The sequence below is a fragment of the Melospiza melodia genome, chromosome 25, assembly GCF_035770615.1.
Source record: "Melospiza melodia melodia isolate bMelMel2 chromosome 25, bMelMel2.pri, whole genome shotgun sequence".
Lineage (NCBI taxonomy): Eukaryota > Metazoa > Chordata > Aves > Passeriformes > Passerellidae > Melospiza > Melospiza melodia.
In genome coordinates, this window is record NC_086218.1 from 5,419,726 (window position 1) to 5,432,081 (window position 12,356).

Here is a 12,356-nt window from a genome sequence, read left to right on the forward strand (position 1 = left end):
ATTGATGTCACTCTGTTCATCACCACTCCAGACTCGCATCCCACAGGTATCATTGGTCAATGGAGTGACAAATAGTCTGATTCCTTGCACGTTCTGGAATAGGTTTTCCTGCCCCATCAGCCGCAGAAGACGGCAACTACATTGTTTGAGCTAATTGCTCACTTGATAATCAAATGCCGACAACGGTGTTTGGAGTTGATGGGTGCGGATCCTGCAAAGATCATACTCCCGGTGCAACGGGAGGATTTTGACTGGAGCTTTGCAAACAGTGTGTCCCTGCAGAGTGGTCTGGAAAATTTTTAAGGGTAGATCACTAATCATCTGCCCAACCATAGGCTGTTGCATATGGTGAAATCCACACAAATTTCTTTGCGGCCCAAGAATAGTCAGGAACCCGTGCAAGGACCCACCGTCTTCATTGACGGTTCAGGGAGAACAGGAAAGGCCATTGTTACCTGGAGGGATGGATCTGAGTGGCAGGTTCTGGAAGGCCATGAGAATGGGTCAGCCCAATTGGTTGAACTGCGGGCTGCTGTCATGGCATTTGAAAAATTTTCCCAGGAACCTTTCAACTTGGTCACGGATTCTGCCTATGTGGCTGATATCGCACAGCGGTTGGGTCATTCGGTTTTGAAGGAGGTCAGTAATCCTGCCTTGTTTCATCTACTGAAGACCTTGTGGTGTGCCATTCAGGCCCGAGTTCATCCATTCTATGTTCTGCATGTGAGGAGTCACACCAATTTGCCAGGTTTAATAGTGGAAGGTAATGCGAGGGCTGACAAGTTGGCTAACCCAGTGTGGGTAGCGCCTCAGCCTGAGACACTCGCACAGGCCAAGGCATCACATGGGTTTTTCCACCAGAACGCACATACCCTGCAGAAGCAGTTTCAGCTGACGCCAACTGAGGCTCATGACATTGTCGAGTCATGTGATGACTGCCATGCACTTGCTCCGCCTCTGCCAGCAGGGGTAAATCCCAGAGGCCTTAGGGCCTTGGAGCTTTGGCAGACCGATGTCACCCAGGTTGCCGAGTTTGGCCGGCTCCAGTATGTGCATGTCACTGTGGACACGTTCTCCTCTGCAATGTGGGCTACTGCTCACATTGGGGAGAAGGCCCGTGATGTCCTTGCCCACTGGAGGCAGGCCTTTGCTGTTCTGGGCATACCTTCTGCTGTGAAAACCGACAATGGTCCTGCTTACGCATCGCAAAAGGTGCGGCAGTTCCTGCAGTTGTGGGGTGTCTCGCACAAGTTTGGTATCCCTCATTCTCCGACTGGTCAAGCTATTTTAGAACGCGCTCATGGTACTCTGAAGCAGGTTCTTCAAAAACAAAAACGGGGAATGCAGGGTGAAACCCCGCACAGTCGGTTGGCAAAAGCTTTGTGTACAATCAATCATCTCACTGTGCCACATAACTCAAATAACCCTATCATTTTGAATCACCATCTCTCATTGCAGGCAGCAGACGAGGCACATCAGCCTCGAGCGAAGGTTCGGGTGCGGAATTTAGTCACTAAACAGGGGGAAGGCCCCTATGACCTTATTGCTTCGGGGTGCGGGTATGCTTGCGTGTCCACAGATACTGGGGTACACTGGGTACCTTCCAAATGTGTTCACCCTGATCTGCGACCGCAGAGACAGAATCCAGCTGATGAGCAAGATGGAAACCATGACCAACCTGAAAGGCATCAAGCGGGGGAATCATTGAGTGATGATTCGGATATAGACGCTGAGAGTGATCACTCTGATGATTCCTCTGCAAGTGGACACTGAACGTTGTTCATATTTTTCCTTTTCACATTTTTTCCTTTTTTCTTTTTAAACGGAAAAGGGTGAGATGTCGCCCTGGTTTTCTAGGATTTTCTAAGCCTTCTGATGTTGACATTCTTGTAGTGAACTTTCCCACACACTTTCTGTAAACAACTCATTGTTTTTTCATTCCTTTATGGAGGAGGAGAGAGTTGATGGATGGTTGGTTTGACCTGTGGCATTGCAGAGGTGTCACTGTCACCTTCCAATCCACTGTCACTCTTGTAAAACTATAAATAGTGGAGTCAGAGAATAAAACTTTCCCTTTTTTCCCTTCACCTGAAAGTGGTGGTGTGTGTGTTCTTTCGTGTCGGTCGGCGACAGCTCCACACACCCAGAGCCCCTCAGAATCTGTCTGGGATGATGCCCAGGATGCAGGCACCTTGTGGGGGCTGTGCTGGGCTCTGGGTCGCCGAAAAATCTGACACACTCAGGGAAGGAGCTGAGACCTGTGTGCCCACCCACCCACTGCCTGTCCCTGGCACCTCCATTCCCCTGGAATCAAATCAAGGGTACCCCATATCTTATGTCCCCACCCTCTGTGGAACCCATATCCCAGTACTCACATTCCCCAGGATCTCCATGGCCCAGGAGCCTTCATACTCAAGGAACCCTCTGCTCTTTATTCCATCCCTAAAATTCCCTTCCCACAGGACCTTGATTTTCACAGGACCCCCATTCCCACAGGATCCCCCATTCCCCCAGCGTCCCCATCCCATGACCCCAAGTCCCTGGAACTCACATTGCTCTGGCACTCCCATCCAAGACCCCTCAGTTTTGGGGACCCCCATTCCCAGTGTCTCCCCCTCCTCAGCACCCCCATTCCCAGGGACCCCATCCCTGGGACCGCCAATACCCCTGGACACCGATCCCCACATCCCCAAACCCCCTGAGCCCCCCACTCCTGGAGACCCCATGTCCCACTGTGTCACACTCAGGCTTGTCCCCATCCATTCCCCAACCTGCCCACAGCCTGTGCCCAGCTTGTGGCCACCCTGCCCCCACCAGGTGCCACCTACACATAGGGATGAGACCTGACCTCGTTTCCTTCCCCTTCATCCGAAGAGCTGCCAGCCAGGGGACATCCACCCCTGGCACTGAGTGACAGCCAGTGCACATGACTGGGGACACCAGGATGGCCAGGAAGGTGGCGCTGCTCCTGTGGGGTGAGTGCCCCGGCCACGGGCCTGACACCCCAGGGATGGAGAGGGGAGGGGCACAGGGGGACTGTGGGGTCCCCTGAGGTCCCCAATGCCAGCAGTGCCAGTCCATGTTACCCACAGTGGACCTGGATGGGACTGGGGATGTAGGGTGGCTTTGGGGATGGGGATGTGGGGACAGGAATGTGGGGACTGGAACCTTTGGGCTCAGGGAGCTCTGCGCATAGGGACAAGGGAACTGGGATTCAGGGACAGAAGGGGACAAGAACAGTGAGGATGCAGCCATGGGGATGGGATCGTGGGGATGGGATCATGAGCTGGTGGGGGTGACCTGGGCCAGCATGAGCAGTGTTTGTGGTGTCCTCATGCCCAGGATGTCTACCCATGTCCCCATGATATGCATCATGGGTGAGTATGCCTCATGAGGTGAGATATGCCTCAGCCCAGGGTGGCCTCAGTGTCCATGGTGCCAAGGTGTCTGTGCCAAACAGATGCAGTGCACGGGTGGCTGTGACACAGACATGTCCCCCTGCTTTGCCAAATATATTTTGGGGTCCACCCAGACACACTTTCCCACAGGATCTGCTTTCCCCAGCCCCACTCTGACCCTGGCAGGCTGGTGTTCCCTGTCACCCGCAGGTGCCCAGACCACCCAGCTCCTCGTGGAGCCCCCCTGGAGGCCGGCGGTGCCGTGGGACCGGGTGACACTGACCTGCCAGGCCTTGGGGACCATCGATGACACCACCTGGTACAAGGATGGGCAGCGCTCGGGGCAGGAGGGGCGTGACCACTTCACTGCCCACGTGAAAAGCACCTACGTGTGTGACAGACCCAGCACCGGGTGCAGCCCACCATTGACAGTCCCAGACGGTGAGGGGACTTTGGGTCTCCCCAGGCTTGCACTCACGGGAACTCCAAGGGCTCTGGGTGAGCTCTGCTCCATGGGTCACCTCCCGTGTGATCAGAGCCCATTCCCTGCTCTGGGGACCTCCCAGAGTGGGGGAATCCCAGTGTTGGAGTTGGGGACTCCTGGTGCGCTGGGTGTGATCCAGTGAGGGGATCCCTATGAAAATGGGACCCCCAGTGTTACAGGACACCCATGTCACCCCGACTGGCTGGTGCTGCAGGTACCGGCACGGGAGCTGCTGGAGGGGGACATGGTGACACTGCGCTGCCGGTGCTGGTGGGACCAGAGTGCGATTCTACCATGAGGACAAGGAGGTGGGGAGGTCCCGCTATGGGGCCAATCTGTCCCTGTCCCCTCTGCAGCTGAACCACAGTGGCCACTACAGCTGCAGGGGCTGGCTGGAGGCTGAAATGTCAATGTGGGCACAGTCGGTGCCAGTGACAGTGGCAGTGTATGGTCAGCACCCTCATGGCTGGAACTCCAAACTCCTGACAACTCCAAAGCCACTTCCCAGCACACTCAGAGTCCCAGTCCTCACCTCCCCTCTCCTTCCCAGAGCTCTTCTCAGTGCTGGTGCTGGAGGGTCCCCCTGAGCCCACTGAGGGGTCCCCCCTGACTCTCAGCTGCCTCAGCACCCCCAGCCCCCAGCGGCCCCAAGCCCCCCTCCTGCACGTGTTCTACCGGGACGGGCAGGTGGTGGGGGGCCCACAGGGGTCCCCGCAGCTGCTGGTGCCCGCCGTGGGGGTCTCACACTTGGGGAATTCCAGCTGCCAGGTGCGCTCCGAGGGGGCGGCTCTGTATCATGGTGCGCACTGCTGAGTGTGGGGTGGGCATGGGGAGTCCCCACAGCCTCCTTGGCTACCCCAGCACTGCCTAGGGATCTCCCAGCCCTCCTTGACACCTGCCCTGTGGCTCCCAACCTTTCCTAGATCCATCTCTGCCTCTCCCAGTATTTCTCGGGTCTTTCCCCGGGTACCCCAGCCCTACATGTGTACCCCCATCCTTCCCGACACCTATTCTCTGTCCTGCCATTCCTGCCCCGGGTCCCTCCCCAGGTCTTCCATTCCTGGCCTGTGTCTCCCTATCGCTCACCAAGTCCCTTCACTCCTCCTTGCATCCCCCCACCCCTCTCTGAGGTCCCCACACGTTCCTCAGGTCACACCATCCCCTCCCATGGTCCCCATACCCTTCCTGGTGTCGCCCCCCCTCCCTCTCCAGGTGTCCCCTCCCAGAACCCTCTATCTCCCTTTTTCCAAGTCCCCCAATCTCTGTGCCTCCTCTCCCTCACTGTGATCCTCCTGCCCCTCCCCGAGCCCCCAGGTCCCTCATTGTCCCCTCCTGTGCCCCCCCCTCCTGCAGGGGTTCATCTCTCGGGGGTGTCACTTTGGATGCAGCCCCCTGGGGACAGGTGGCACTCGGGCACTGCCAGGTGCTGAGCTGTAAGGTGGCTGCTGGGACAGATCCCCTGTTCTTCTCCTGGCACCGGGAGGGCTTGGGGCCACCACTGGGCACCAGCCCCTGCCTGGAGCTGCGCCACGTTGGGGACAATGAGAGCGGCCAGTACCGGTGCCAAGTCAGCGACGGGGACAGTGTGGCCGAGAGTGACCCCCTGAATGTCACCGTCCTGGGTGAGCGGGACCATCGGGCTCGGGGTGACCCAGGGTGTGCCTCAGGGTCTGATTCCCTGGTAAATCCACTCCAGCCGGCCCTGAATTCCCCTGCTTGGGAACTCCCTGCTCCTGCTGTGACACCCCTGCTCCCCAGCCCCTTGTGTGCAGCCCCTGCTCAATATTGCCACACTTTCCCCTCTCTTCTGCTGTGCACATCCAGATCAAAAACATTCTTTCTTGGAGGTACCAAAGGGCTGCCGGTTTTGTTCAAGAGGGAGGGTCCAGGTCAGGTTGTTCAGCAGGTTGATGTGGAATTTGCAGTAGTGCTGGGGCTCTCACAGTCCCTTGCTGAGAGGGACAAAATGACCAATTGTCATATTTTCGAACTGGTTCCTCCACAGCTGCCCTTGCATGGGGAGTTTCCAGCCAGTCCTGCTCTGAAAACCATCAAACGACCTCACAGAGCCACTGCTTGAGCTCCCTTTGGAGTTTGTGCTTCTTGCAGAGCTGAGCAAACCACAGGGAGGCCTTTTTCCCCCACAGAATTCTCACCCCTGCAGCAGCTCTAAAGCTGCCAGAATCAAAGCCAAGGGGCCAGGGGGGACCCTCAGGTGCTGGCTGCTCCCTGGGGCTGGCCAGAGCAGGGCTGGGCAATGGCCATCCCTGTGCAGTGGGGCTGGGCCATGGCTGGGCCCCAGCCTTGCATTGACAAGGGTCCCCAGGATGTGCCACCCCTGGGACAGGCACCCGGCCAGGAATGTGCAGGGACATTTCTGGAACTGCCACCCCCGGGACAGGACACCCCATGCCAGGATGTGTCACCCCCTGGACTGGATCCCCCCAGATCAACCCCATAACAGGGACCTCACAGGGCAGGACCCTCCCGGATGTGCCCTCTCAGGACAGACACTGCTTCCCTTTGCCTTCTCACTCTCAGCACAAACAGCCTCTTCCTTTTTGTCCAGGAAAAAGAAAGTAAAAGTGTTGAGGGGGCGCAGCCCAACACCTCCATCCCCCACAGCCTCCCCACCCCTCCCTGCTCTCCTTACTCCCCATTATCCCCCTCCCCTGGCTGCCTCCAATGCGTTCCCTGCTCAGGTGATTTCTGGGATTGCTGAGCCAGGGACTGGGGTTGAGGAGACATGGCATAAAAGTGAGGAAAATAAGGAAAAAAATAGAAATAAAGAAAGAAAAAATCAAGGGCAGGGGAGGGCACAGAAGCAGAGCTACCCAGGACCCCCATGTGATACCTGCACAAGGAATGAGCATCCCAAGGGGGCAGCACCTGGCCATGGGTCACCCCAAAATCTGACACACCCAGAGAAGGAGCTGTGACCCCCATGCCCCCCAGCCACTGCCCATCCCTGACACCCCCATTCCTCTGGGACCCCAATCATGGGAATCTGATTTCCTTTTTTCCCTCCTTCCCTAAGACCCCTTCCCTGGACTGCAGTTCCTCACAATCTCTGACCCCGAAGAACCCCATCCTGGTAATTCCAGTCCCTGGGAGCCCCATTCCCTTGGGGATATTGATTCCCCCAGGACCCCCCATTCCACAGGGTTCCCCTTTCCCCTGCCACCCCCATCCCTTGGCCCCCATCCCATGATCACAAATCACAGGCGGCCATATTGTTCTGGCACCTTCATCCCCAAGTCTGAGTCCATCCATCCACTGGGACCCCCATTCCCATGGGACCCCATCCCGGGGCACCCCATTGCTCTGGACACCCATCCCTGGCTCCCTACACCACTTCAGACTCCAAATTCTGGCCCCTCCATGTCCCACAAGGTCCCCACCCTGCCTCATCCTGTCCCCACCCTGCCCCCACCAAGGGCCACCTACACATGGGGACGGACGTGACCTCGCTTCCTTCCCCTTCATCCGAAGAGCCGCCAGCCAGGGGAGCGGTGGCCACAGCAGCGAGTGACAGCCAGTGCACATGGCTGGGGACACTGGGATGGCCGGGAAGGTGGCGCTGCTCCTGTGGGGTGAGTGCCCCGGGCATGCGCCTGACACCCTGGGGATGGGCCCTGGTGAGGCAGAGACTGGTGGGGAGGGGGCACAGGGGGGCTGCAGGGTCCCCTGAGGTCCTGAAAGGCCGCAGAGGCAGAGCATGAGGTGACCAGGGATGTGGGGACAGGAGAGGGGGGACAATAATGGGGGGACAGGGATTTGGGGAACTATCATGGGGCTGGTGGGGGTGACCACTGCAACCACTACTGAGTTTCCATTTCCGGGTGTCCAATGTCCTAACTGAGCAAGGGCTAGCCGGTGTGTGTCTGTCCCCAAGGGGTCCTTGCCACATTATGACAGTTTATGGACAGCTCCCACACCCAGTCCCTCCCTGCCAATGTCCCTGTGATGCCACCCTCACCCAGCCCTGTCCCTTCTCCCTTCCAGCCCAGGCCCTTGGCCTTGCTGGTGAGTCCTCAGGGGATGCCATGGCCCTTCCTGCTGTTCTCAGCCCCACACTGGCCCTGGCAGGCTGGTGTCCCCTGTCACCCACAGGTGCCCAGACCACCCAGGCTCTGGTGGAGCCCCCCTGGAGGCCGGGAGTGCTGTGGGACCGGGTGACACTGACCTGCCAGGGCTTTGGGACAGCCACCATCTGGCACAAGGACGGGCGACGCTGGAGGCAGGAGAGACGCGATCAGTTCACTGTCACTGAGAGTGGCACCTACACACGTGACAGACCTGGACCGGGCTCAGCCCCCTGTGACAGTCTCAGATGGTGAGGGGGATTTGGGTGTCTCCAGCCTGGCACCTGCGGAGATCCCAAGGGCTCTGGGTGGGCTCTGCTCCATGGGTCACCTCCTGGTGTGACCAGAGCCCATCCCCTGTACACAGGGACATCCCAGATCATCTCAGAGCAGACGGACCCCAGTTCTGGATTCAGGGACTGCTGGTGCAATGGATATGTTCCAGTTTGTGGGTTCTTTGAGAAAATGGAATGCCCCAGGTATCCTAAGACTCCCATCTTCCACAGCCCGACTGGTGCTGCAGGTGCCGGCACAGGAGCTGCTGGAGGGGGACACGGTGACACTGCGCTGCCGGCGCTGGGAGAACATGTCGGTCACTGGGGTGCAATTCTACCATGAGGACAAGGAGGTGGAGAGGTCCCTCAGTGGGACCGAGCTGTCCCTGTCCCCTCTGCAGCTGAACCACAGTGGCCGCTACAGCTGCAGGGGCTGGGTGGACTCCAAGGTGGCACCGTGGGCACTCTCGGATCCAGTGACAGTGACAGTTCACGGAGAGCACCCCACAGCTGCCACCTTGACATCCCCACAGCCCCTCCCCAGGGACTCGGGCTCACAAATCTCCCTCCCCTCTCCTTCCCGTAGCTGTTCTCGGTCCCAGAGCTGGAGGGTCCCCCCAAGCCCACCGTGGGTTTCCCCCAGACTCTCAGCTGCCTCAGCAGCCCCAGCCCCCTGCAGCCCTCGAGCCCCCCTCCTGCACGTGTTCTACCGGGATGGGCAGGTGATGGGGGGCCCACAGGGGTCCCCGCAGCTGCTGGTGCCCGCTGTGGGGGTCTCCCACTCGGGGAATTACAGCTGCCAGGTGCGCTCCGATGGTGGGGCCGTGCAGAAGAGCAGCTCCCGGCTCCGCATCACGGTGTGCTGTGAGTGTGGGGATGGGCACGGGGATCCCCCACAGCCTCCCTGGGTCCCCCACACTGCCTGGGTTCCCCCATAAATGCCAGGGTCCCCCATCCTTTCCTGGTTATCTCTCCGGATCCCCTAACCTCTATGTGGGTACCCCCAATTCCATTGCAATCTTTTTCCACATCCTCTCATTCCTGCTGGGATCACCCTCTGTGTCCCCCCATTCCTCACTGGGATCCCTTCATCTCTCCCTGGTTCAACCACAGCCCTCTCTGATCTCCCCCCATGGTCCTCAGGTCTCACCATTCCCTCCCTGGGTTTACATACCCTTCCTGGGGTCTCCCCATCTTCCTCTCCAGATGACAGATCCCTGAACCCTCCATCCTTCCTTGGGGTGCATTTCCAAGCCCCTTTCCATCTCTGCGCCAACTCTCCCTCAGTGGGGTCCCCCTTCCCCTCTCCCACCTGCCCCCGACAGCTCCCCCATTGTCCCCTGCAGTCACCCCCTACCGCAGGGGTCCTGCTCTCACTGTGGGTGCAGCCCCCCAGGGGACATGTGGCACTGGGGCACCACCTCGTGCTGAGCTGCGCAGTGGCCATGGGGAGAGGTCCCATGTCCTTCTCCTGGCACTGGGAGGGCTCGAGAGCACCACTGGGCACCACCCCCAACCTGGAGCAGGGCCACGCTTGGGACAATGACAGCGGCCAGTACCAGTGTGGGTACAGCGACGGGGACAGTGTGGCCGAGAGTGACCCCATGAATGTCACTGTCCTGGGAGACCAGGACCCTTGGGCTGAGGATGACCACTCCCACAGTACCCCCATCTCCATCCTACCTCTCCCAGTGCCAGCCCTGTCTGTGTCCCTGCAGTGCCCGTGACCAATGCCACCATCACCACTGGTCCCCTGTCACACCAGGTGCATGCAGGTGATAACGTTACTCTGCGCTGCTCAGAGCAGATGGGCTCAGCCCCTGTCACCTTCACCTGGCTGCACAACGGGCAGGAGATGGCCCGGGGTCCCCTCCTGGAGCTCAGGGACATCGATGTGGGACATTCGGGCACCTACCTGTGCGTGGCCACCAACCAGCTGGGACAGGACGGGCACCGCGTGTTCCGGGCACTCAGCCCGGAGCTGGCCCTGGAGGTGACACCTGGCTCACCCTGGGTCACAGGTGGGGTCACACAGGTTTGCTGGGATGTTCAGGGCCCCTGCAGTTCAGGGTGACCCCAATGTGTCCACCTCTGTCCCCAGCAGTGGCTGTGAATGTCCAGAGGACCCTCCTGTTCCTGCTCCCCCTCCTGGCTGTCATCGGGGGCTGTCACTGGTGGCACAACCGGAGTGGGTGACAATGGCGGACGGGGGTCCTGGAGTGAGGGGAAGCCCCCAGAGAAGGGACAGAGATCAGCAGCACCCAGGGCCCCTGAGCTGGGGGACACTGAGTCTGCAGTGACCTTGGCTGGGGGTCCTGGGGGATTTGGGGGCAACTTGGAGGGTCTTTGTTGGGCTCCAGGGACATCCCCAGATGGACTTTAAGGAACATAGAAACATTGTGGTGCATTGGGAGATCATGCAGTGTTTGGGGAGATCCTGTAGGGCTGTGCAGGGATGTTGGAGGATCTTTTTGGGTCCTGGTGGTGTTTTGGGGGTCCCTCTCCCTGCCAGGCTTGGAGTTCTCAGGACACAGAGGGTTGTGGGCAACAGGGGGACTGGGGAAACTGCAGTGATGCAGAAGTTCTGGGAGATTCAGAGGTGATCAGAGTGTTCAGGGAGAATCAGGGGTCCATTGGGAATTGGGGCTGCAGTGTGGATTTGGGGGTCCCGTGGGTGGTTGGAGCTACTGAGGTCCCTGGAAGATTCAGGGATCCTGGGCTCCCCCTGGTCACCTCCTCCCCTTTCCCTTGCAGCCACCAGGAAGCTCCAGGACAGGTGAGTGGGGGGCTCAGGCTGGGACTCCCCCTTTCCCCCTCCCCATCCCCCTTAGACCCCTCCCCTCAGAGGAGGGGGCTGTGAACCGAGTGGGCAGAGGGTGAGTACAGGGGGGGACAGGGACATGTCACCTACAGCTGTCACCCCCACCCAGGTCTGCACCGGTGTCACTTTCAGGGTCCCCACGAGTGTCCCACAGTCCTACCCCACCTCGGGATCCATAAGTGACCAATGCGGAGCTGTTGGGACCCTACGAGGGGCAACGGGACCCCCGGGACTACGATAACGTGCTGTGATATGGGGGGCACTGGGGGGCACTGGGGTCATCGATTCCCCTCAGGGGTCTCTTCTTCCTCTTCACAGCACCCCACAGGGCTCCTCATTTACCCTTCCAGTGCTGAGGGAGCACACAACGTTTTTCCCTCCCATTGTACCCAAATTCAATTTTTTGGTCAAACTATGTGAGAAACAAGGCTCACTCTTTCAAATTTGTAAATGTTTAATAAGGGATAAAATGGACAGTAACCAGCCTGCTGGGTGCTTGGCAACTGCCAGAGGCACACTGTTAACTACAACAATTCTCCATACATACCTTTTCATTGTATTGGTGAAGTACATACTCAGGAGGATTATACATATTCAAACATTCCTTCCAGTTCACATGTTCCAGGAATCCTTTTGCTTGGTTTGACCCTTGATTCATTTTCATAAAGTACATGCCATAGTGCAGATTAAATTTACATATTTTATGTCCTCACAAGGTTCCCCTGTTCTGTGGTTTGACTGTTCTTGATAATGGAAGAGTCAGGGGTAAATTCCTTTTTGCACTCTCTCTTTTGATGTTTTTTCACTTGCTACTGTTCAGTGTGTTCTTCTCATACAGATGAGATACTCCACCAGTACATTAAATCAACATTAGCTATTTCACAAAATTATCTGAGTTATTCTTATCATTGTCACTTAGTTACACAAATAAAGGCATTAGCTACTTCTGTAACAGTTAATGTTATATTACACAGCACATTGTCTCTATCTTGATCTTTTGTGTGAGCCTAAACTATATTATTTATCACACTAAAATATATGTTCTACACAGGGATTAGGGTAAAAGGGCTGACAAATAGTGGTGTATCAAAAGCAGTTAAAAAGTGATTACAAACTGTATTGTATCAAATATTTTGAAAAAAATATATATTAGTGAAAGCCAACGACTACAAAGTTATTCATAACAGAGGGAAGGTGTATTGAAGGGTTTATTTGACTTATCCTTATCTTGTTCTGATTTTGTCAGCAATAAATTCAATTCATATCTCTAAATTATAAGCAGTTTTACCCGTG

General features: G+C 57.4%; 1 protein-coding gene across 1 annotated transcript in view; it reads left to right on the forward strand.

The window, feature by feature from the left end:
- Window positions 1-2,944: 2,944 nt before the first annotated feature.
- The window catches only part of LOC134429428 (low affinity immunoglobulin gamma Fc region receptor III-B-like), a gene marked incomplete at its 3' end in the record, with an annotated part of 135,223 nt that continues 125,811 nt past the window's right edge, over window positions 2,945-12,356 (forward strand). Inside the window, 1 exon segment of the mRNA XM_063176588.1 lies at window positions 2,945-2,975. Within this exon segment, the coding sequence (XP_063032658.1) occupies window positions 2,945-2,975 (31 nt within the window).